A 25,753-nucleotide genomic window follows, 5' to 3' on the forward strand; every position below is an offset into this window, starting at 1 on the left:
GTTTTTCAAAGCTTAAGGATAATTGATTGAATGTGTGATGTGACAGGCTGTGTGTGCTTTCCTTTCTCCTATCTCTGCCATACTTTGTTATGTACAAATGATCAGGCATTTCTTGATTTTAATTTTATTTAAAGCATCTTAATAAATAAACTTTAAATGAATAATTAAATTTGTAACTAAGAGCTCACTTGATGCTTTTGTGGATGAGCTTTCATGTTCAAGCATTAACTCCCTTGTGCAGAAAAAAAATGCTGTTAATTCTGCTGCCTGCTTTGCTCTCTTTCTTCATTTTTGCTGTGATTTCTTGTCTTGATAGTTTGATCAGGTGTTTGATTTCTGGTAACATATATGTGATATTATGGGATCAGCCATCATTTTGTTATCTGAGAATTAATTTAGCCACTCCAGGAGAACTGGTTTCTCGTCACAAATCTATTGGGTGATTATTCTCAGCAGATGCTAAGTTATCATAGTGATGTTGTTCTTCACAAGTGCAATTCATTTGCTTTTTCCTTTCTTGTTGATTTTAACAAGCTGGAGGAAATACACTGGACAATAATCTTCATAAATTAAGGCTTCACCTTTTTTTAAAGTTACATTCTTTTTTTTCTCCCTTAGTGGGAACATTCTATATTTCTCTATGAGATATTTTTACTAGCCTTTGGCAGAGGCAAGAACTGTACTCAGCAGCTAAAGGGGAAGGTGCATTCTTCCTGAGGTTAATGCAAAGGTAAAAGAGTGAGCAAGAAAGAACCTTGTTTAAAAGTTTCAAACACTTTTACAAATACAAATGCAAATTTCCCTCAAAATTACTGTATTCCCCTGAACTTCTCTGTTTTGGAATTCTCTGTTTTGGAAACTGAACAAGCTCTAAAAGCCTACTTTATTGGGAGTGGGGTTGTCTACAAGAATAGCATTTAAATTCAAGTATACATACCACTACATCACCTCTGCAAGCTGTACTCGACTTTTTAAGATTACATTCAGTCACCAGAAAAAAACAGGCTTTAGTCTCTCTCCATCAGAAACACTCACAAAAAGCTGATGCAATTTGTCAAAAGTACACAATTTCAGATTACTGAGAAATTATTCTTGGCATGTGAAACATGGTACAGATCTTTTCATATTGCAGTAGATGGTAGAAACTCCTGGGGCTTGCCCAAAAATTTGATGTCTCACATTACAGGTATGTAGGATGGAAGTAAGTTGCAGATGTGTATTATGGTAGTAAAATTACAGATCAAAGCCATGCAGTCATGACAGAGCAAAATGTGCAGATTGAGGGATCCTGATCAGCTGAGTCCTCAAGATGCCAGGACCTGCTGTGCAGCAGCCTCTCTTTAGAGGGCCCAAGAAGCTCTTGGGTCCCCAAGCCCCTGAGGAATTCTCCTGAGTGACCTAGCAGCACAATCTCAGCCCGGCCAAGTCAGAGCATCCTCGGCTCTCTGGGGACCTGCAGTTCCTCTCCCCATGACTCTGTGTTTGGCCCATCCCTCTGTGCCTGTGGACCAGGCTCTGGTCCAGCACCTGGTTCCTCACCAAAAATAACCACACGTGTTCCTGTGGGTGCCTGGCCTCTCTGGGCAGCCTTAATTGCAGCTGTAACTGCAGCGTGGGTATGAGGTGGCATTCCTGTGTGTGTCTGGGTTATTCAGAAGCAGAGTTACATACAGGATACTTTTCCTGCTGCCATCCATGGCAAAGTATTATTTTTTCCCTTGATTTAATTTTGGTTTTTTTTTTTATGGTTTGTATTTGTATTTGTAGGCTTTTAAAATATATATTTTTATGAATGCAAACAAATTCTGTGAGTAAAACACAGTGTGGTAACGTTTGCACTTGAGGGAAAAGTGATCTGATTTATTGCACCACATTCACAGATATTGCTGTTGTCATACAAGGTCGACCTTGTAATCTCAGGGAACCAGAACTAGTCTGTATTTTCATTCTCTGATGCTGTCAATGTCAACATGTGAAAAGAAAAGACCAGCTGTGCTACTACCTCAGGAATCCAATGGTCCATGAAACGATATTGGCCTTCCCTCTGTCTTCTCATCTGAACTTGTAGAAGATAATAGACGAGTTTTGGCTGATCAATACATGAATAGTGAGCAGGAGAGTCATAACAGCTGTACAAGGAATTGCACCATTAAGGGGTTGTTGTGAAATAAGTTTACAAGCCTAATAATTAATGGATTTTCCAATAAATATTGGACTTATTCTTGTAAATGAAAATTACTTTGAAACCAAATGAACAATCATCAGTGCTGTTTGTACTGTTAAGGTGATGTCCAATAAGTATTGCAGAAAAAAAATTGCTGAAAAAATAATATACCTTCCCTTTTTTCTGTTATTACTGTAGGAGTCACAACAGGGATCTACAGGACACAGCAATACAAGTAAGTACCAACTCATTTTCTGGCTTCATTGGGTGGAGGGGTAGACAATGACTAAGAAGTGGCTGATGAAGAAAGGGATCAGTGGAAGACAGGGACAGCACAAAGCCTCAGCAGGCAGTACTCAGCTATGGACAAATATGGAGAACTGAACTGAAGAGTGACCATCAAAATGTCAGCTCTTTTGGTGGCCTGGGAAGAACAAAAAGTTTTCATTTCACTATGGCTATTCCATTATGTAAATGACAAAAACTGAAAGAGCAAAAGAGTGGTTTTTTTGGAAAGCCAGAAAAGAGCTGACCTACTTGCACAGTCAGATCCAGACTGCCAGAAAATTGTGCAAGAAAACTTGCAATCATTTATCTTTCATAGGCAGTGGTATATTTTGTGGCCATTGCACAGTAATAAGTCACATAAATCTTGCCAAACTAACTCTAGATAACATTTCAAAGACCCTATGGCCGTGGGTCTTTTTGGCTAGCAGTGTAGGTAGGGGAGTGATGGGTCCTTGTGGGGCTCCTGCTCAGGGCTTTCCAGTGGACTCCAGTTTACAAGTCATGGTGCAGATCAGTAGCACTTTTATTACATTTAACTCTGGTAAAAAACTTAGCATCTGTATTGAACAGGAAGATTGAATTGTTCTGCAAAACAAAATATTAATCCTCTCCCTTGACACCACTGATGGTTGTTGATGTTGTCTTGAATATTAAAAATACATGAATCTACCCTGCTTTCCACATAAAATTATCACAGCCAGAAGAATTATTTTGCTAGCTTCCTGACCTGTCAGCCAACACAAAGCCCAGTTTGCAAATTGCAGGGCTGTGGCTGAAGGTGAAAAATGCCCTGAGCTCGTAGGTAGGGCTTTGAAAGGGTCTGGTCACCCACTGTGTGAGGGGGAAGACATGCAGAGAGACAAGGCTGGGAGATGCAGGCTTTTAAAATGGTGTGGCTCTTCACTGGGGAGAGGTCAGCACGAGGAAGACAATGTTGTGAAGAAACATTCAGTGGTGTCACTTAATTGCTGGCATTGGTTTGATATTGCTGCAAGTACCAGCACTAAGGAGATAATAAAAGGCAAAGGGTATGAGGTTCTGTCAGAAAATAATGAATACAGTAATGAGAGAAAGAAGCACAAAAGCACCATAATAGAGAGGGCTATGCAAACACAGGCAGAGGCACAAGCATGACAAACACACCGGCTGAGCTGGGGGCTTTGCAGTGACATCAGAGGCCGCAGTATTTGGCCAGCTTGGGTCCTAGCTGAGTATTTCCTTCTTCCAACACTTGAATAAAATAGGTTGTTCTGCAGATTTAATGAAACCAGCATTCCTGTGTATTACAAAACTGATCCTATGATCTTACAACTTTTCCCTGCTTCTTACTCCTGTGCTCTCCAACCCCACTTCACTTCCTATTCTCCCATCCCTCCTACATCCCCATACTCCAGTTTCTCCTCTTTTCAATCATCCTGCTCAGTAAAATCTGCAACTGGGCAGAAGCTACACTTTGTACTACCTAGCTGAAGGCAACCAAATGAAAGAACAGCTGGACACATGCAGAAATATTTTATTCATTGGTAGCAAAAGTTAGGGTCCCTGTTGGGTGCCCAGACACATTTTCTACCACAGAGAGAGTCTGACTACCTCTGAGAGCTGTATACATGAGAATTCCTGTTGAAGTGCTGGAATAAGATATCAGATAAAACACAGTTAGAATGAGATACAGACTTTACCAGTCATGTATGTCAAACTCAAGAGAAATTTGGGAAAAAATAATTCAGATGTGTGGTGGGTTGACCCTGACTGGACACCATGTGCCCACCAAAGCTGCTCAATTGCTCTCCTGGACATAGGAGAGAAAAGACAACAAAAGGATCATGGGTGGAGATAAAAACAGGGAGACAGCACTCAGCAGTTACTGTCATGGGCAAAACAGACTCAACTTCAGAAAATAAATTTAACTTATTACCAATCAAATCAAAGTAGGGCAATGAGAAACAAAATCAGACTTTAAAAGCACCTTCTCACCCATCTCTTCATCCTGGGCTCAACTTCACTCCCAAATTCTCTACCTCCTCCCCACCAGCAGTGCAGGGGACCAAGAAATGGGGGCTGCAGTCAGGTACTCAAATCACACCTTGTCTCTGACACACCTTCCTCCTCAGGGAGGGGACTCCTCACACTCTTCCCAGCTCTGGTGACCCCCTCCCACAGGAGACAGTCCTTCATGAACTTCTCATGAGCCCTTCCCACAGGCTTTGCTTTTCATGCATCATGCTCCAGCATGGGTGCAGTCCTTCCAGAGCAGGCTGCTCCAGCTTGGGTCCCACACAGGGTCACAGGTCCTGCCAGCAAACCTACTCCAGGGTGGGCTCCTCTCTCCATGGGTCCACAGGTCCTGCCAGGAAATATTAGCAAATTACTCTGTGAGAAAGAGCTCTAATGGTCAATGTATTGTGTTATCCAAGTGCACATCTTCAGAGTCCCAATTGCACCCTGACTTCTTTGGAGTGGCTCTTGAGCCTGTCATTTGCAGTGGTTTTACTGCAGCTGCCAACATTGTCTTTCTCATGGATAGCATTTGCATTTTTGTCATCCTTCCCCCACAAGGAAATCAAAGCATTTAAACACTCATAATGGCTGAAATTATACAACTCCATCACAATAAATATAATTTATCCCTGTTACCCAGAAAGGGAAATTTAATCTGGTTGAGTGATTCACCAGAATTCCAACTAAGAGGAGAAAACTCCTTTTCTGGCCACCCACTATTCAACAGGGGAATCCTACAAAAGTTCATTTGAAATTTATTTTGAAATTTGAGAAATCTGGACACATCTTCTGCTTGTATCTAAAAATGTTGGGTAAGAAGTTGCGTGAGATGAGGCAGAAATTAGCAAAGACCTCCCAGTCCTGGGGCTAAGGATCTGTGGACTGACTGTTCCCACTGTGTATTTTCTGCATACACCCACTGACACACACCTGTTTCAGGAGTCATACTCAGTGCTTAGCATCTGAAATAAAATGTACTAACAACAATCCCATAGCAAGGTGGGTAGCATGTTCTTTGTTAATTCCAAAAAGGCTAAGAAAAACAATGGTTCACACAAATTTGCCCCTAAAAAGCAGTCAATGCTAGAGAAGATTTAGGAGTTCAGCAAATGCCAGCCTCCCTCAATGGTACCTGCATGCATTTGACAGGTTACATGAAAAAATCAAAAGCAAATCTCAATTTGGCCAGGAGTGGGTGTAAAAAAGCCAAGTTATTGCAACAGATAATTACCTTTTACATACCCTTATCCAAAAATATTATCTGTATCGTATCTGAGACATTCAACTATGCTTAGGCTATACACATTTGTAAAATTTCTACATTTCAGTCAAGTGAGAATGAAGTTGGTGAGAACTGATAAAGCATTAATGGCCAGATTTTCTACTCTGATAGTCTGTACTGATGCATTTCCACCATCTGTACAGGCTCCGTCCTTCCTCTCCACACAGAAGTATGTTAAGTGACAATTAGCATAAAAGCAGCTACAAATGATTACGGTAGGGTAATCCATTAATATCCAGTTTGGCTAAATCACAGACATTCTGTTTCCTCACAGTACGTATGCTGTTTCCCTTGTTGCTGCATTAACATACATTGCTGAAAGTAGAACTGATGTGAACTCTGCTGGCACAGCACTCAGGAATCCATATTCCCTCTCACACTCAAACAAACCAGTGCTCATGGTAATAATTCATCACTTAGAAAAGACCCAAGTTACAAATAGGAAATCTTTGAATATATGCCAACTGTTACTGTTGGTTTCTTGTTCCAAATTACCATAATGCAGATGAGCTCCAGGGCTCCAGGCTCCGGAAGGCTGACAAACGTATACTGTAGCAGCAGCTTCCTAGCCAGCCAGTTCACCATCTGGATGTACTTTCTGAGGTCTCTGCTGAAATTGAAGGGTGACCTAGAGATTATGGAGTGGATGTGTTCCATCCTGTGTGGATGCCCTGCTCATGCCTAAATTTTAGGGGGCTTTAGCTATCCTCTTACAGTGAATGCTGAGCTTCCCTAGAGGTTCATGTAGGCATTGGTGGTTTTGAAGTCATCCAGAGTTTTCCCCACCCTATTCAGTAAAGTTCAGGCACCTCAGCTGGATAGAAACAAACACTACCAGAAGGGAGGATGACATCTAAAAGCCCTGGGTCAAGACGTTTGAGATACCCAGAACTTCCACTACAAGTCAGCTGCCTCCAGAAGGTCACTGTCTAGAGTGTCCTTTAGCTTCCTTCTGTACAGCAGTGGAAGAACACTGGTAGCAGAATCCTGCCTCTTCTGAAGGCAAGAGCAAGTTTTCCAGAGGTGCCCTTACAGCTGCTGCTCTGTGGAAACTGAGGGTGAGGTCTTTGTCAGCAGCAAATGGATGATGTGTAACGCTCACGTGCATGGACTAGGTATCCAACACCCACTCAACCCAACGAGCAGCACATCAGGCAGCACCGAAACAGCCTGACCAAAATAAGAATTTCTCACCCTTTTTTTCAGGAAGAATAGGTGGATTTTGGCTTTTTGGCTTATTATAGGGTAATGGAGAAAACACACCCATCAGTGAACCAGTCACATTCAACCTCTGCGCCCCCTTGTCTGCTAGGCAACATAAACTCATTGTAGACAGCTATCAGCATCCAGCGACACACAAGAGCAGCAGCATCTGCACACTCACTAGGCCCAGGATTCAAGTTCAAGGTGATTCAAGTGGAGTGGCATATCCTCTAAATCCTTGGTAGAGCTTCACAGAAATCTTACACTGGAGTGCAGCTCTCTCAGGTAGCTCAGAGAACACTAATTACAGCAAACATCAGCCTTGCTGGTTTTTGGCAGGAGGTCGAAAGGAGGGAGAAGGACTGTGCCTGGCTCAGCAGAAGCAGCCCCATCCCACCTGCCAGCAGCCTGCCTCCCACTGTCTGTGCTATGTAACTAACTTGTGTGGGGCAGATATTGTTTTGGACCCAGGATGGGGATCATCACAAGCTAGCATACCAGGACCCACGTGATTCCTAAGGAAATGTGAAGAGGCATCCCTTGGGCCTCTGGTGCTTCCCAAGAATTTGGGTACTCAGATCCCCCTGGCATAGAGTGCCTAAGCCAAACATAGCAAAGAGGGCTTCCCCAGCCCCCACCTCCAGAAGCTAAAGATCAAATCCTTAATGTGTCAAAATGAATGTTAACCAAAATATCCATTGGCAGAACTGTGCCCTGATCACTGCCTTACTGTCCCCTGCTGATGCTGTGTTGCTTTGTATGAAATAATTACTGTTCCTGGAGCAGGGTTCTGGAGCAAGTGCATGTTGTATGGAGTACACTCTCAACAGCAGAGCTGTAGGGCCCTAGAGAAATCCTTTCCATTGCTCCAGGGTCTGCTCTCCCTGGTAAGGCCTGTGTTCTCTAAGCACCTCCTCTTGTGGAGCTCCTCTGCCTACATTTCTGGAGCACTTGTCAGTGACGAGAAGAGTCAAGGCAGGATTGACTCCCTGCTTGCAAATGCTCCAGCAGTGCCCCTGCAGCCCTGTGGTTGCCTCCACAGCTGTCTGTGTATGTGGCAGGAGTGGTCAGTGTTAGCAGTGAATAAGAGTTGATGTGTCACATCTGAGCAGTTTTCATACTGACCCATTTCTGATGTCATTTTCTTCTTCTCTTTTAAAGGGAAAAGTGATGTAGAGCCAAAGACCCCAGAGAAAAGCGCCACCCATACATCGTAAGTCACATTTGCGTTTAAGATTGGAGAAGGCAGCTGTGTTTTTATCAGATTTGTTGGGCAAAATAGAATTTGTTTGTTTTCATTAAGATAAAGCTCTTTCACTGATGCTTTTCCGAAAATGGCTTTTTAGATAATGACTAAACATTAATTATTCCTAGAACTTCTGCATGCTAGTAAGTCAGCAATCCTTGCAAGTGCAATGGCTCCATATCACACTGAATAGATATGAGATTATTTTTGTGGGTGGGCAAGGCTGGCCTTTAGAACCTTACCTCAACATTACCTTAATGCTGCTGGAGTTTGTCACACTTGCTAAAAAACATCATGTCACATATGCCTTTGATGTACTGATGTAATTTTAAAAGACTGCAGTCTGCAGCTTCACCTCTGAATTACTTGAAATCCAATTACAGTTATCTCTGGTGTCTCACGATTTTGTTGATGTTTTTGAATTAACAAAAGAAGTCAAGAAATAGATAGGAACAGGCACTTGTAATATATCAGTGTTCACCTTCACTTTAGTGCAACAATAGAAGCTTTTACCATTTTTTACTCTAGTATACAAAAGACTGAATTGTTTTGCCAACATCAACCAGTCTATGAAACAGATGGGCTGCAAGCTAAAAAAAATTAAAAAATAGCATCAGTCTTCCAAACTAAGCGAGATAAGTGAATTCTTTTAATAACTACCAGGCAGGAGCATTATGAATTTCTGCAAAATCATTCACCTTTTTAATCCCATTTGAGAGAGAGCAGTTCTTGTAACAGTCAGTCATGTGAGTTTTAGAGTGCATCTGGCCCATAATTTATGTTTTCTGATTCCTGTTATTTAAATTCAGAGCATTATATCATGTAAATCTCACAAGGTGTCACCATTTGTTACATGGCCAAAAGTAGTCACAGAAGGAGGTACAATAACAGTGATTTATTGTGGGACGTTTTGATTTCTGCTGCAAATACGCATTAAAAATCTTCTGGAAATTAATCTGGGAAAAGATTTGACACGGTGTAAGGAATGGCTTGTCCTGCAGATTGTGTTGTGGAATGTAATTATAGTATGCAAGCACATTTAGGCAAACTTATTAAATGAATTAAGCATTAGCAACCTTATGCCTTCTGATAGCATGATTGCTGGGAACATTTAATAGAATGATTTCAATAATTATCATTTTTAAAAATAATATTGCAATAAAGACCAAAAGAAGAAGGGTTTTAATGCCATCTGGAGGTATTTTGGAGAAATGAACACATTTATTTTTACTGATATTTAGCAATATGTAAAACACAAGCCATCCTCCGCAGTGTTTTTTCTAGTTAGTATTTTATTGATGAGGAATGTCCTTTTCTTCTTCGTTGGATTAAAATCCTGTAAGATTCCTGAACCACAATAGTGGTATCTCTGAACCCAAAATACAGGTTCAGAGGTACACCCCAATATGGTTATGGGTTGGATTTGAGACTGCATACTGGGTGATATAGTGTGTCAGAATCTGGTTAGGTGTGAAAGGTTCCTTGCCTAATAAGAGATCTTGGTACCTTCTGAAACTGTGCTGTCTGCTAGATACAGTATATTTCTAATGCTTATCTTTAAATTACTATTATATTCTAAGGTTACCCCGCAGCATACATTGGTTCCCAGAAAAATTTTTAGAGGCAGAAAAAGCTTGTTACTGTTGATAAATTGCTACAAGAGGCCCCTCTAGTTAGGGAAATTCCGTAGAAATGGAGGCAGAAGAAAAGAGAGGAGATGAGAAGAAGGGAGCCAACAAGTGTGTCAAAAGAGAAGGAAGAAATCGGGACTGATACAGTTAAGTTGGAAAAGGAATTGCAAGCATCAAGTTTTCAGAAAGAGATAAAAAACTGGGAATAGTAGAAGAGAAAACCAGAGATCAGAAACTGAAGACAAGTAAAAGCCATTAGCAAACTAAAGATGTACATGTTACTCAACAGAGGGCTGGATCTGTGAGTGTTAGTGAAGGAAAGAAACTCACACTGATATGTAGGAACACGCCGACACCCCAGTTCTCTTTATGCTACCCTACTGCTGGCCTTTCCTAGGTTACTTCTCTTTTCCACCATCTTCTAGGACAGCTTTTTATCCCTGATATCTCAGGCAGTCACAAGCACAGAACTCCTCTGCTCTTTTGGGGCTGCAGCAGCTCGCAGCTGTGCTCATGATGCGCGGCCAGGAGAACCTGCGGCGCACACCTGCACATGGAGCTGTGAGCCTGTGAGCCTGGTCTCTCTGCTGCACATGGAGCTGTGAGCCTGGTCTCTCTGCAGATGGGTGTTCTCTTCCCTGGTGCACATGGAGAAGACCATGCCTGGGCAAGGGCTCCAGCAGTGCCCAGCTGGAAGCCTCAGGGGTGTGCAAGGGGCAGGAATGCTGCCAAGGGTCCCTGTGGATAAAAACGCTGTACCCTCTTGCAAGGTGTCACTCCTCTCAGAGTGTCAAAGGAGCCCAGTTGGCATCTCCTGGCAGGGGTGCCAAAAAGGAGCAACACCGATGTAGGAGAGAGATGGCACCTTCAGGCCTGACATGGAGAAACTCACCGTGAATCAGCGTTTCCCTGTGAAACAGGAACAAACAGCAACAACAAAACCTCCCCCAAAAGTCATGTTTGCCCAGAAGAAAACTACAGAAAAGATAGGGAGGATTAAATTAATGTTTTTTTCTTGAAAATGTCCTTTTTATTTTCCTCAGGCATGTTACAAGCCTCACACTCTAGCCAAGCTTATATGATTCAATGGCAGTTAATTCATCCCTGGTGCAGATATACTGCCTCCATCCAGACATTATTTATGCAGCTTCAAAGGACAGGTTGATTACCCTCCTGAATCAGGCAGCGAGGCGTTTGTGAAACAAGCATTAGCATGACGTCTCCCCTCAAGATAACCCTCGTGCCTTGCCCACTGGGCTCCCGGTCCCCAAAAACAAGCATAATCCTGAGACCTGGAGCCCCTGGAGCAGAGGTGCTATCTGTAACCTCCAGGAGTGCAGAACTGAGAGTGCAGAATGCAGAGTGCTCTGTTCAGAGACTTTGGGTGCAGGAATCATTTGGAGCAACATTGTGCACAGGGGCTTTTCCTGTGTGTCTGACTCCCTAGGTAGACTCATTACAACGTGCTCTCCACTGATAATATTAAACATTAAAAAATAGTAGACATCAGATTATGCATATTAATTGATGCAATATCCTAATGAGGCAAATTAATAAGGGCAGTTATTGCAATGCTAAGGATAACAGAGATGGGTTTAGGAGAAAAATACTGATGGAAAAGTGGGAAAGAAGTCTAAGCAGAGCTGCATCATTTTGCACAATATTCCTATGGCTTTCACTGCCTTGGCATTCACAGTAATCACCTGAGCTGGCACTAAAGAATTGCAATAAAAGGTGCAAACAATACAGAAGTGTTAAGCTGTCTGGAGTCTTCCCCAGTTGATTCATGTTCTTTGTAATTGAATGCTTTTAAAGCCATGAGCATTCTGTATTTGAAGGGGTTTTGTTGTCATTGTACTCAATATATATAGCTCTCTATGGGTCATATGGTTATAGCTTTGCTGAGCATTTCCAAACTTTTAGCACTGATCAGAAATATCTAGTGAGGTTTTGTTCTTTTGGTTTTATGATCAGAGGGTCAATTTTCAAGAGTCAGAAAACTTTCACAAATTTTGTTTAAAACATCTGATTTTTATTAAAATCCTTTCCCTCCCCGTGTTTTTACCACCAGAGTCTGGAGAGTTGCATTAAGACATGGGTATGGATGAAGGAAGAGTGGTCTTTGCTGCTTTGATATTTGCAGTTACACGATTTTAATCTTTCTCTGACAGATCCTTTCAGTAAGCCTCAGATTGTTGTAATTAAAACCTTTAATTTTGTAAAACTTCTGTGCAAGGCAAAGTGATTCCAACCAGTGCACATGTTTCAGAGGACCTTGCAGGGCCACAGAAACTTCTCCCTGAGCCGGGGGTCTGGGATCTTCCATCTTCCCACGTGCAAAATACGATGATAATTTTAAAATGGCACAAATATACAAGGTGCCCAGTGTGACTCCTGCTCTTGGAATGACTTTCGATGTACTGTCTGCTGCGATGTTCTTCAGTACCTTTGTGTTTGTAAATGATTTCCAGTTCAGACTACCCAAGGTTAATCATGCCTGACTGTGATTCACTGCTATGCATTTACCTCGACATTTCTAGTGCACTTACTTAATGATATCAGGGCTAGCAACCAGATACCTCAGTGCTGTCTCTTTATTAACCCTCCCACAATTGTTTTCATGCTGAGCTGCTCCAGATTTTTCCCTCCCTTTTTACAAGAGAATTAACTAAGATTGAGGGAGGCTTTTATAATTTATGGCAGTTGTGCAGGTTTTGTCCTTTGCTAATACTCTCTGAGAATCACAGCGATCACAGTGTATGTGTGTATGTGTGTGTATGTGTGTGTGTTGACTTGTTTGCTTTTACCAGGCAGAAATAGATGTTGGCTCTGTTCCCTCCCTGTACTGGTCCCCAGCATCACGTGCAAAATGGTTTGCTCAGGGGGATCTTCATTAACAGCACTAAAGTCAGCAGCTTCCAAGCTGCCCATTTGCAGACATTAGTGCTACAGTTTCTAGCCCATCCAACACCTACTCATCATTCTCACCACCCTGATTCTCCTTCTGGAAGGAAACATCATGTTGGAGCAACATCACTGCTGTTCTTCCTTGATGTGACACGTTTGTACTGACACGAGCATCTCATGTCGCGATGCATCTTTCTTCCTCTCTTGCCTTGCCCCTTGCTCTTCAGAGTGCCTTACAGATAGTTATTCAACAGCTGAAATCACCTGCTGGCTTCCCACTTCTGCAGTGGGAAGACTGAGGCAGAGATGTTACAAGGTGCCTGCAGAGGAGAACCAGTCTCAAATACAGGTGATAGTTTGAGCAAGTGCTGCCAGCTCACCATCCCGCTCTTCGCCCTCAGGGAGCTTGTCCTCTCACATCTGGCTGACATGGGGTCTTGACCTCAAGTCTCTCGGGCAACAGCTGCAGTCTAATGGGACATTGGGAGCTGGAAGAGTTGCCTTAATCCCACCTCACTTCACTGAAAGCCCCGGTGCAAGTTATTTTAAGTTAACCTTGGGCTTTTCCCCAGCTAAAATAATTAGACCACCGTGAAGACTATCTCATTAATATTTGTACAAAGTGCTGAAAAATGTAATGTCCTGTAAAAAAAGCTGAGGATTACTCACCCAGAACAGTAAAGGAAATGGGTAGTAGTTTAAGTTTTCAAAGACAGACATGGTTAGTAAATGGTAAATGTCCTGAGGAATGCCACATGTTGGGAGAAAGGGAGAGCAGGAGCTGCTGCCCTTCCCCTTCCCAGGTGCCTGCAGACCTGGTGATCAGTGGCAGCTCCTGCCCCATCACCATTCTCCCATCCTCTCTCCAGAGTTTCAGTCTTAGGAGAAGGGTCACACAGTTTAAATTAGAAGGATTTGGCTTTAATCTTGCTGAAGTGGAGGGAGAGATGGCAAATAGAGAAGAAACAAAGCATGCAAACTGTGGAGGAAAAAACCCTCCAGCAGTACATCTTCAATATCCTTCTCTTTGTTTGCCAAAAGGACCATGATGGATCAAGTCAATTGAACCAGAAAATAGCTAACAGATGGGCATGGAGGACAATGGAAGGGGTGAAATCCATGCTAGTGAGGAAGCTGGTTCCAAAAAAAAAGGGCTGCACACACTTTCATGGGATATAATCCACTTTTCAGCTTTCCGATTAAGATACTGGGGCAACTTTCTAATCTCTCCCAGCTCAGCTTGTGGGCATTTTAGATGGCAAGGACATCTGCAGCAGACACATCAGCCAGTGATTCGGTGAAAACTCTTTTAGTAACTCCGTGGGCTCTATCCAGAGCTGTCCTGGGACATATCAGTCTGCTCATGAGCCACTGATGACCCTGCTTTGCTGAGAAGCACAACTTCCAAAGGATGGTGGCCAATATGAAATAGCACTCTTTATGATTATTTTTGGTTTGTTTTGTTTCTAAAAACTTTAATATATCAATAGCTTTTAATGTATATCTGTGGTGTTTCTGAGAGAAGTCATGCAGTCCATGAAGGAAAAAAAAAAAAGAAAGAAAGAAAACAACCCCTCACTATGATGAATGAAGGCAGTGTTTTTCAGAGTGATGGAGGTCTTTAAAACTGCAGAAGTGAAAGTCTGGTGTTTATCCATGAACTAAGTCTCTGGCAGAAGAAGAAGGCTGGTTTCATTGCACTATTCCACCTGTTTACTTGAGCCTCAGCTTGCAGAGCTAACCCCTACCACAGCCAGATTCTCACTCTGCTCAGCCAGTCAAGCAAGGGCAGCTAAAATTTTAAAACCCCCTCCTCAGCTCTCAAATTTCCATGAAAAAGTTCCTCTTTTCTGCCCTCTTCCCTGAAATATTACCCTTAGTCCATGTACAGAGTGTTTCTCTGTGTGTTAAATATATAGACTGTTAAAAATGTAATTCTACCATAACTTCCCACTCCCAAAAATGAAGTGATTTCACCTGTGGGATGCATCAGAGTCACTGTCACAATGCTGCTGTGAACCTTTCCTGCCAATTCCTAACCTTTTCTGAGCACAGATTTTTTGAGTTTACAGAGCACAATGCTGCTGATAGTTCACAAAAGAACCCTATTGTAAGCTGACACCAAGAAGTCTATTTTCTTCAAATGCTATAAAGACATTTTCTTGGAAGACATTTGCTCACACACATCTTGACTGAATCTGTCTTTAAGGTCTACAAAGTTAAGGAGAAAGAATAAATTTGTATTACTGGTCATCTTTTTGCCATGTAAAAAATATAGAAACACAGTAGTCAAAGTTGATACAAGTAAAAATAATCTTTAAATAGCACCTAAAGTCATAAAAAGATCTCAAAAATATCATCTCCCTGAAAGAAGATGAGTTGGAGCTGATTTGTTGGGTTCAGAAAGAAAACATATGGAAACCCAATCTGACCTTAATTGCAGCTGTGGTTTTCCTGGGACAAAATTGAGCTTCTGTTGATTTTGAGTCAGACCAAAAAAAGCATTATCTGAGATGTCAACAAAAATGGGGATAGGTGAATACTAAATAAAAGTACTACTGAGGTCTGGGGAAGTTTTGTTTGACTTAGATGGCGTGAGATAGGGCATTCACTGTCCTATTTTTAAATGCTATCCCTCTCTTTTACCAGATATAACAAATAGCTGGCATTAACCACCCTTATGGCTCAATGCAGAGCTTTATTTATAAAGTAGCCTTGATACAGACCCTCTTGTGCAGCACCTTCACCTTTACTATCTACCTGTACTCTGCACATTGTAGGGAAAAATAATTAGCTGCAGGAAGCTGCCCTCATTTTGATGCCACCCTTGGCTCAAAGCTGAAGGGGAAAGTGGTTTTATGCAAGAGAAACCTTCACCCTAAAACAGCAGCTTTTGTCCCATTGGAAAACTTAGTAATATGCAGGGCATCATTTCTAATTTTATACCAAGTCAAAAAATGCTTCTGTATCACCAGTGTTCATTAAATGCCATTTAGAGTAAAGCTGACCAGCTTAACTGGACAAAATATCATCATGCTTGAGGAAATATTTTCCTGTAGTACACTGAAAGCATATTTTTCTCTTAAGGGCTGTTTTCCTTGGACTTTGTCATTTGTAAGGGACTAATTAGGAATTTCTGTATGTGTTATGTGTTAGCTGGGAATGCAGTGGTTCCAGAGGGGTTGCCAGGACAATCAGGAGATGCAGGTAGTGGGAAGAAGTCTGTTTCGCTGGCAGTGCCTCCAAGAAGGCAGGCACCACCGACCCCACGCTGTATTTTCTCTCTGAAGAAAATGATAAATGGAAGCTCGGCGTCTCGCACGTCGGAGTCGCGGTGTGCGTGGCGGTGGGTTTTGCTGGGCTAAAATTCCTGGTTGCCAGGGTAACACATTTTGGAAATTCTCTACCCTGGGCGAAAGCTGCTGCAACTTGAAACCCGCCGTGGCTGATGCTTGGCGGGGACACCACCGCTGCTGTGCTGGGGGGTGCTGGCTTTGCCCAGGGCTTTGGGGCAGGGAAACAAAACAAAATGGGTCCAAAGGAAGAGAAGAGTGATTGGAGCATTCGATACTTCCAGGATGTCATAACCTGATCATTTTCTCCACACCATGTTAGCCAAAGATTGGGGGGGGAGAGGGTCACCTCATCTTAGGACTGAATTGCTGGGTGATGGGAAGAGGAGAGGTGTGTGTGCGCCTGGAGGGTGGGGAGAGGAGGAGGGTGAGAGGGGAGGAAAGAGAGATACAGGGTTCTGGCCACCTGCCAAGAAAAATAACTAACATTTTGCAAAAGAGAAATCCTAAGACTGAGGTCATAGTATGGAAAAAGTCTGTTTCACAGACTCTTGAGCCTGAATACAGGCCAAGTTTTTTAGGGTTTTTTTTTCCCCTAAATGCAGGCATCCTATTAACATTTGAACACTAAAGCTCGTCCAGGAATGGAAAGATTTTGGTATCTGAAGTGCCTTAGATTTATACTTTATTGGTAGACAGATAAAATTTTTTAATAACAAGAAAGCAAGATTCTGAATGAGAAGCTCCCTCATTTTGCTATTAACTTACTTTATGACTATGAAGAACAAATTAAAGGAATCCAAAGAAGCGCCTGTTTCTCCCACAGAGTGACCAACTCAAAAAAAAGAGACATTTCAAGCTTGGTGGACAACTTTTTATTTGCCATGCAAAATACAAAAAGATACTGAAACCTGAAATGATGATGAATTTTCCTGTGTGGAAAAGTCTGACTGTTCAGCCATGAATAGCTATGATTTTTTTAAACCTTTATAGTGGCAGGCTGGCAGTTTCATGACAAATTACTTTTCATACCTAACTAAACAAATTATTGAAGTTCTTCTGCCTTAATCTTTGGATTTGGATTAAAAGTCAGAGTGTGGATATTTTTTAACTGGGGAAAAAGAACCCTTTGGATTTGTTAGGATGTTATTGCAAGCAAGTTTTCTGGTCTTTGATTTGCTAAGCTACAACTGGAGTCTGCCTTCCTCAGGGTAAGAATATTTCCACATTATCATTTCACCTGTGGTATTTTAAGAGGGAGAATATTATATCTCAGCATGTATCTTGGCTTTGTGCATTCTGTTCTTTGTTTAGCATGCAGACAAGCCTCATCTCCCAAAAGAGATGTGGAATATATTTATCGGCAGTTTTAGAACTGATGATAGATTTGACAAGCAAGCAGGGTGACACACTGAAGCTATCAAAGCTGGAGATGAATCAGGACAAAGGTTTGGATGAGGTATATTGTTCCTGAGATTCAAAAGGCTTATGCTTACTGATCATTCCAAAATCAGGGCAACCGCACCACCGACTTACAAAGATAAAAGCTAAGTTTTTCCAAAGGAAAAAAAAAACAACCACATGGTTTGATTGGCCTACAGACCTTTTATGGCAAAATAGTGCAATTACAGCTGGCATTTCTGCATGCTGATTTTTATTAGTTTTGTAAGATATTTTGTCAGGATTCATTTGTGCTGATTCCCCCTTTCACGGCATAAACTGTAAGCAATTGTCGGTAGAGAGAAGGAGTCTCTCGACATATTTCTTCAGAGACACACTCCAGGAGGTGTGATAAATCAGGTATACTAAATTAAAACAGAACTGATCTGTTACCTGATAATCATGTGAACTTACTGTATATTTAATTGTATTAGAATTTAGTGCAATTATGGGTAAAAATTCTGTACATTCACCATCAGCTTTCCTACTATCAAAGCAGAGCAGACAGATCAGCACAAATAATATCTTTAAAGTATTTAACAGCACAATACAGACAAAGAATGAGCAAATTTCCCTTTTGTACCTGGCTTGATGACTAGTTTTTATGTCATTTAGGGGGGCAGAGAGGGGGCCTTCTGTTCTGAAGTTCCCCAGGGAGATGAGGCAGGCATCCAGATGTGTGACCTGTCTTGATGTAGTTCCAATGAAGGCCAAATACAGCAAAGAGCAAGGAAAAAGTCTGGGGCTGGGAACCCCAGATCATCACAGAACATACCCTCAAAAACAATTTGTCTTTATTCTGGTCTATACTGGTTTTAACTTTTGGTCTTAAGAAACAATTCAGGTCCCTGCTTGTGTAAAATCTATGTTTTCCTTATAACATACAAAAATGTGATATGAGGCACAAACTTTAATACTTGTAATAACTGTAAGCAACAGCAATTTCTATACACTTCTATGGCAAAAACAATGAAGCCTTTTGCCACAAACTGTTAAAAAAATTTTGGGTTTTCCTCTGTCACAAGGGTAGATTTTGATCTCATAAATAATTACAGACAAGCATGATGCCTTTTAGCAGGACTTCTTTCAGCATTATTGTTTGAAAGACCAAGAATTCCTGTGAGTACCTAGGTTTGTGCTTGTGCTGTGCTGCCCATCTCCAGTTCAGTCAAAAAGCATTTCCCTGAGAGCAGCAGGCTTTACTGCGAGCAGCCTCAGTGAAGGCAGGATGACTTACACATGTAGAAAAAAGGGCTTGCTACGAAGGGACTGCACATGGAATGAGCAGAGGGGGGGGAAAGAGGTGTTTGTCAGAGTGGAGGTCTGCTTCTCCTGCCTCCCAGCTGCCCTCAGCACCCTGAGCATCATCCCGCAGCCCCAGCACGGCTCCGCTGCGCGAGTGGTCCAGCTCCGAGGGCAGCAAACATGGCCAGCTTAGGACAGATGTCCCGTCCTCTCCCAGAGTTTTTACTCTTGCAGGCTTTGTATTCAGGAGAAGGAACCCTCTCCCTGAGCCTTTTCCATGTATTTTATTCCTGTCTAGGAGTGGCTGGCTGATGCCACTCTTCAGCAGGCATGCTCTTGTGAGGAGCCCTGCTGCAGCCACAGCAGCATCCTGGGACTGGTGCTGAACAGGCAGGAGTCAGGGACCAAATTTCCAGCTCTGCAGCCTGGGAAACAATGGAATAGAGAGAGAAGGGGGAATATCAGAGGTATGGTAACAGAAGACTTGTCATCTAGCATTTTCATTACTATATGTAACACATAAGACTAAACAAATATAAAGACATACATAATACATAAACAGTGAGAGGTGGGCAGAAAGCTGAATGCTGAAGGTAGGATTTGTAGAAGGACCTAAAATACTGATATTATTCCAAATTTGTATATATTTCCCTCAGACAAAAGTAGGTGGATTACTTAATAACCATCATCTCCAGGCCTTGTGAAAAGATTATATACAGCAACAGCACTCCTTTTAAAATTATTTTGATTTATCTTTATCTAACAGAAATGGCCAAGTATCTCTTTAGCATGATCCCATTTGGCTCAATGACATTGCAGAGCTATGAATTCAGTATGAGAAGAACAACTCTTTCTGTGCACTGAAGAACATAAAAGCTCGGGTGCCTAGCTGCAAAGCAAATACCTCCTGCTCAAGCCGCTTATGTTTTTCTACTTGAGAGAAATTAAAATCTCATCTTATTTCTTTGCATGCCCTTGTCATCCATTCAGATTTTTATTCAAATAAATCTCTGGTTCTTTTCAAAGAATGTCTTCTGTATGAGTTGCATTAGCTTTAAGGACTCACCCAGAACAGCATGGTCCAGGCTGACACTCTCCCATCAGAGAAGGAACTGCATGAATCTTATCCTACAATTCTGCAGCTCAGTTAATTAAGTATTTGATGTCCTAAGAAGCTGCTGCCTCCCAAAGCCAAGGAGAGTGAGCTGCCAGACCCCGTTTCCATCTTTGGCCACCAGACACAGTGACGTTCAGAGACTTTCCACCCATCACACCATGTTACACAACTCTCCCCCTCTCCCCAGCCCAGAGTGTTGATGAAATTAAATAGCATGAAAAATTAACCCCACTGTTGTTGTAATGCAGCTGGGTAACGTGTGGCCTCATTTGCTGCTGCTTTGGTAGTGTTTGATGCTTTGGTAGTGTGGCACTGGGAATGGGGCAGAGGGGAACCAGTAGAACAAATGTGGGGAACAGCCCCAAAACCCTGCCCACTCTCCAGGTATCCTTGGGCACCTTAGGCTCAATGCAAGCTATGATTTCTGATTTCTCTTTCCCTGCCTTGTTACTTGCTGTCCATCCTTTGCCATCCACCCCTTCTACTTTCTACCCCTCATTTTCTTCCTTGCTGCAACCTTCTGTTGTTTTCCTACCATCACATTCCTGGTTTTGTCAGGATTCATCCCCTGCAGCCTCATTTCTTACTGTTTTTCACCTGTGTGAGCCCTCCCATTTTCTATTTCTCCCTTTCAAAACATGTCTCCATGTCTTCTGAAAAACAGAAAAGAAATAAAGAGATGTATTTAACAAGGGATACAAAAATTACACCCACAGTAGCTCAGATTTCTGGATTAGTGCATATCATAATTTGCCTTCGTTCTCCCTTGCTTTTTCCATCATGTCACCTCTGTTTAATGGTAAAGACTAACTTCTAACTCTTTTGTCAGGTGCTAGGTATTGCCCCAATCTTCCTTTAGGGCACATAGTTTTTCATTACTTCTCTTTAAGAATCACACAAGAAAAAGAAAATAAAAAGAGAGAGAGAGATATTAATATGGAGAAAAGTTTTACTTAGCTACAAAATGTTTTCCTTTTATAACTTTAGGCATGATTGACAGATAGGTTTATTTAATCAAATTGCCTTTTCTGACAGTGTATTATTTAATGAGGGAGTTCTCTTTTTTTGATTGCATAGGAAGTGTGGAAGCATCTGAGAATTTCTGATGTGCTATTTACTTATCCATTATGTTGGGAATTGGTGTAATTTCAATGTCAGCAGTGGAATTATTAACCATAACTGTTATCTGTCACAGAATGATCTATTTTGGGGATTTTCTCAGCAAACCAAGATATATCCCCCATCCTTACACCACAGAAGGAAGTTTTAAAAAATAAGTCAAATCTGAACATGTTTTTGTTTTGATTATCCCTTCCAGGCTAATGGTAAAGGCATACATTTTTGGGCTTTAATTCAGCATGGAGTCACTGATATGAAATCCTTTAGCAGCATAAATTATCCCTACTTTTTCCCCACCATTTATTTCACTCTGTTTCTCAAAAACTTCTGTCGAGGATGGCTCCCCATTGAAGTGCACCCTCTCTTCCCAAAAACTAAAACAAAAAACAAACAAAAAAAAAAAAAAACCAAAAAAAAAAAAAACCAAACCCCAACAAAACAACAACAACAATAACAACAACAAAAACCACCAACAAAAGAAAACAAAATAAAAATCCCTAACACTCTAGTTTCCAGAGATAAGGAAAAAAAAAATCCCTTTTTGGCAGTAGTGTGGATTTGGGCTGACTTTGTTCTGATTTTGGTGTTGTACTTCACCATGTGAGAGCAGGGGAGTGTCTGAGCAGACAAATGGAATTACATGAGGGAGGCAGACAGGGCCCAAATCTGGTTCTACTGTCTTGAGGTTATGTGCAGCCTCACATAAGTAAATAAATGATAAAGGAATAAAACCTTTTAACTGATACATTTGATAAGTACCAAGACTTTTTACATGACTCCAAAGTAAGGGCAGTAACTATAAAATTAATTGCTTTTTAAATAAAACACATAAGAGAAATTTTTTAATCCTTCATTGTTCCTAAAAGTGTTTTAGTGCCTCATTAATTCTTGATTAGCCTGGTTGTTAAGAGGCCATTATTATGTGGTAATAAGGTGTAGGAAATTACCTCTAGGACTACAGTCAAGTCACACAGACCTGCTATAGTTAGCACCTCATCAGATGCTCAGACCAAGTGCCAGTGGTGTAAATCAGGGGTGCCCTGCCTGCTGGTGGGGCTCAGGGTGCTGGTCCTGTGTGATGGGATGTTAGCTGAGATGAGGTGAGTCCTCTGGACTGAGAAGTCCTGACAAAATATGAGCCTCTCAGCAGCCTCCTGTCCTTCAAGGGCTTGCCAGTCTTGCCTTTGGCAGAACAAGAAAACTGCTATAAAACAGTGGAGTAAAATTATTTTGCAATTACACTCATTTAAGTAATTTAAAATATGCCTGAAGCTAGTGCAGATGAAAGTTCACTCTTTGCTGTATGATTTGTTAGGTAGAGTCAGAGGAGATTTGGTGCCAGTCCAAGAGAATATCCCCAAACTAATGACCTCTTCAGGTCATTCGTATTTCTTTTGAACACACAACCCCTCTCACAGCCTGCTACAAACATTGGTAAAGCTAATCATTATTACCCTTTTACAAATAGGAAAATGAGCCTTGGGGGCTATTTTATTGTGATTTGATGCAACATTAATCAGCATTCTATGGAAAATATTTGTGTCCTAGTTTGCATCCACTTATTTTTCAGTGTGTATTATTATTTTTTTTCCCTAAATCTGTTTGAGGTTGGTGATCAAATGCTCACCATACATTATACAGCTCCCACTCCTTACCTGTCCAGGGGGGCAATGTAATACATCAGCATCCCCATCTTTGAAGAGCACTGAAGATGCTCCTACTAGAACCACAAAGTAAATTCTCACTAGTACCTTCCTCCTTGTTCCTTCCTTGGGTTCAGTCCTTGCACAGTGTCCTCAGGGGAGGGAGAGCAGCTCAGGGCTGGGGTGGTGCCCAGGAGTGATGCCCTGCAGGGTGTGCCAGCGCCTGCTCCCTGCCCTCTTCCTGCTCTCCCATGTCAGAGGGCACTCACACCTCGGGAGTGGGGTCAGAGCAAAGATGCAAACGGCTCAGGTTGTGCCTGGAGCCCCAAAACGGGGCTGTGACCTGGGTTTCAGTCCCAAATATCTTTGTTTGTGTTTAAATAGCTAGACACTCCGTTCTGTCTGCCTTTGCCCAGGTCTTCAACATTTTTAAGCCCCTGGTGTGGTTCTTTGGGGCATGTGTGACAGTGTCCCTTGCCCCAGCCCTGAGTGCCATCCCAGAACTCCTTGGGGACTAACCCTGAGCCACAAGCAGCTGGGGAAGGGCCCCTCCTGTGTCTCCATTTCCCCTTTGCAGGCTCAGAGCTGGGGCTGTGGGACAAGGTCTCCATCCTTGGTGTTTCAGCTGCATCAGAAGCAGCCCCAAGAGCTGTGCATGGGAAGGTGCTGCAGGCTATGGGCAGCCCTCCCCCTCATTCCCAGAGCACCCCAGAGGGCATGGCCATCCTTCCAAGCTCATTTTCAGCCAGCCCTCCTGGCTGTGACAAGGGACACCCCGAGTTTGGCTGATTTCAGGTGTTCTTGCCTGCCTGCAGGGTCACTGCCATGGCAGCGCCGGGCTGGGACAGAGCCAGGCCCCACAGAAAGCCATGCTGCGGATGCCTTGTGGGGCTGACTAGAGCAGAGACCAGACAGAGTTACAGAATAAAGTAGGGATTTATTAGAAGGCCTCAAAAGACACACCTTGGGCAGCACAAGAGCCCAGCCAGGGCTACACCCAAGATGAACCCCAAATGGTGACAAAATGGACAACCTCTAACGGGGCTTCACACTTTTATAAGTTCTGGTCCATTAGCATATTGGAGTTAACTGTCCAATTATAGTTTTAGCTGATGAAGTCCCATCCTTCTTGTTTTCCTCTCTCCAGTCCACTGTTGTTTATGCTCTTGGGCCTGAGATTTAGGTCATTTGTCCTTGGTCCCCAGCTAGAGAAGGAATTCTTTTGTCTGCCTACTCTGTGAAGAGAGTTTACTATCCCATAATATGAGGCTGAGAAGTACACACTAAAGCAGTACAGAATCTGCAAAACAGAAAAGCTAAAATCTGAGGCCCCACAGGCAGCAGAGCTGTCCCCATCAGAGGGGCAGTCAGGGACCGTCCCCCAGCTGCAGGGACATCCCACACCCAGCCCAGTGGCGCCAGGCAGGGCTGCAGGAGGAACCTACCTCTACCTGCTGCTCCTTCATGCATCTGCTGAAATGTATTTTTAATAGCACATGATAATAATTAGCAGGCCAATTGTCATAGCTATTACAAGGATGGGGGGAAACTCCATCAAAAAACCAAGTTTTTAAAGGCCACTTCTAAGTGCAGTTTCAGATCTCAAAAAAACTACTGGAAGAAGCAATTACATGCCAAACCAAAGACTTTCAGGAGTTAATAACTGCGTGAGTGTAGCAGTAAAGAAAGTCAAGAGTTAACAGTCCCAGCGTGATAAAATATTTAATCCTAATCTAAACAAGCAATACAACAAATCCTTGTAAGGAATGAATGATCTCTCACACGTAGCTTAAAATAATCAAATTTTGATTTAAAATACCAAAATAGGTCAAATGTTATGGGTTTTTCTGGAAGAAATTGAAATTGTCCAGTCCAATTTTATTTTTTATTTGCAACATTCTGCAGATGAATAAATGCATTCTTTACATAAAACCCACTTGCTCTGTCTCAGGTAGGAATGCCTTTTTGCCAGAGAATTAGGGGCTCTGGAGTGTTGACATATTCTGTTCCAGTAGCTCTGCTGTGCTCTGATAGAAGAGAGATTGTTCTCTGGAGGATTTCAGCACCTCTTCACCTCCCCACCTTGGCTTTGGCTTTCTTTCACGCAAAATTTCCCCCTAGTGCAGGCTCAAAGATGAAGTAGAGAGTGAACAGCGAGATGTTGGGTCACAGGCACATCTGAGGCAGTGCCTATCCCAGCAGGACCTGGAGCTTCTCAATCTGCCTGAACAGTGACTTTGTTTAAAAGCAGTGAATCTCTTTGCTTCTATTTCCTCTTTCTGATTGAATGAGAATTATCGTGGGTTTGCTCACTTCTGATTTCTTAGGGTGTTGGGAAGGTACCTATGCAGAGATCTCTCACTAGAAAACAATGCAATAGGATAAAGCCCAGTAGCAAATTGGTCTTGATAGGATGGGTCCTGTTTCATACTAGTTAATGATCCTGGTAATGAGGAGAGCAAGTGTGTTCAGCTAGATGGAAGGGTGAGAGAAAGTATCAATAGGAAAATTCTGACAGAATTCCTCTTTTTACTCCCTGTTCTTCTTTGGAACTCCTTTCAATTGCAAATAAACTTGCAGCTTTCAAGACATTTATAAAAAGATGTAATGAGGGCTGGTTGCTGCATTTTTGGAACAGGAAAAACCTTTCTGTAGTACACTGAAAAATGCACAATGATTTCTTTAGACTAATAAACACTCTGCTGCTGGAGATAATCTAAGGGTTTGTAGAACTTCTGGAAAGGAATTTACATATTTCAAAGCTCTTTATTGTCAGTCTCCTACATTTTGTCTATTTTATTTCTTATTTTTATCAGCCATCTCTGCTGTCATCAGCACTAAAAATATTTAAGTGCCTGATATAATATATACATCTGAAGTTTTTTCTCTTATCAGTAAAAATCATTTGCCTTGAAGGTAATATAGTGAGCTAAATTAATTGCTGATGAAACTGGTTTTACTAGAGTGACACTGATGATTAAAGTAACCCAATACATTTAGTTCAGGAGATCTACTTTTGATCCTTAACAATGTTACTACTAAATTGAATTCTTCAAAAGTCAAGTGTCATTCCTTGTATATAGGACTTCTTGAATATATATTGCACAATATAGACACCATATTTGCAGTTGTACTAAATTCATGTATGATTATCTGTAGGGTTTATTCTTATTTAAA

General features: G+C 42.0%; 1 protein-coding gene across 1 annotated transcript in view; it reads left to right on the forward strand.

The window, feature by feature from the left end:
* The window catches only part of AFF3 (ALF transcription elongation factor 3), a gene marked incomplete at both ends in the record, with an annotated part of 315,685 nt that overhangs the window by 192,311 nt on the left and 97,621 nt on the right, over positions 1-25,753 (forward strand). The window contains 2 exons of the mRNA XM_084226662.1: positions 2,363-2,399; positions 8,097-8,148. Coding sequence (XP_084082788.1) covers positions 2,363-2,399; positions 8,097-8,148 — 89 coding nt within the window. The remainder of the gene's footprint in view (positions 1-2,362; positions 2,400-8,096; positions 8,149-25,753) is intronic.

This window comes from Fringilla coelebs (assembly GCF_963513975.1).
Source record: "Fringilla coelebs genome assembly, chromosome: 2".
NCBI classification, from domain to species: domain Eukaryota; kingdom Metazoa; phylum Chordata; class Aves; order Passeriformes; family Fringillidae; genus Fringilla; species Fringilla coelebs.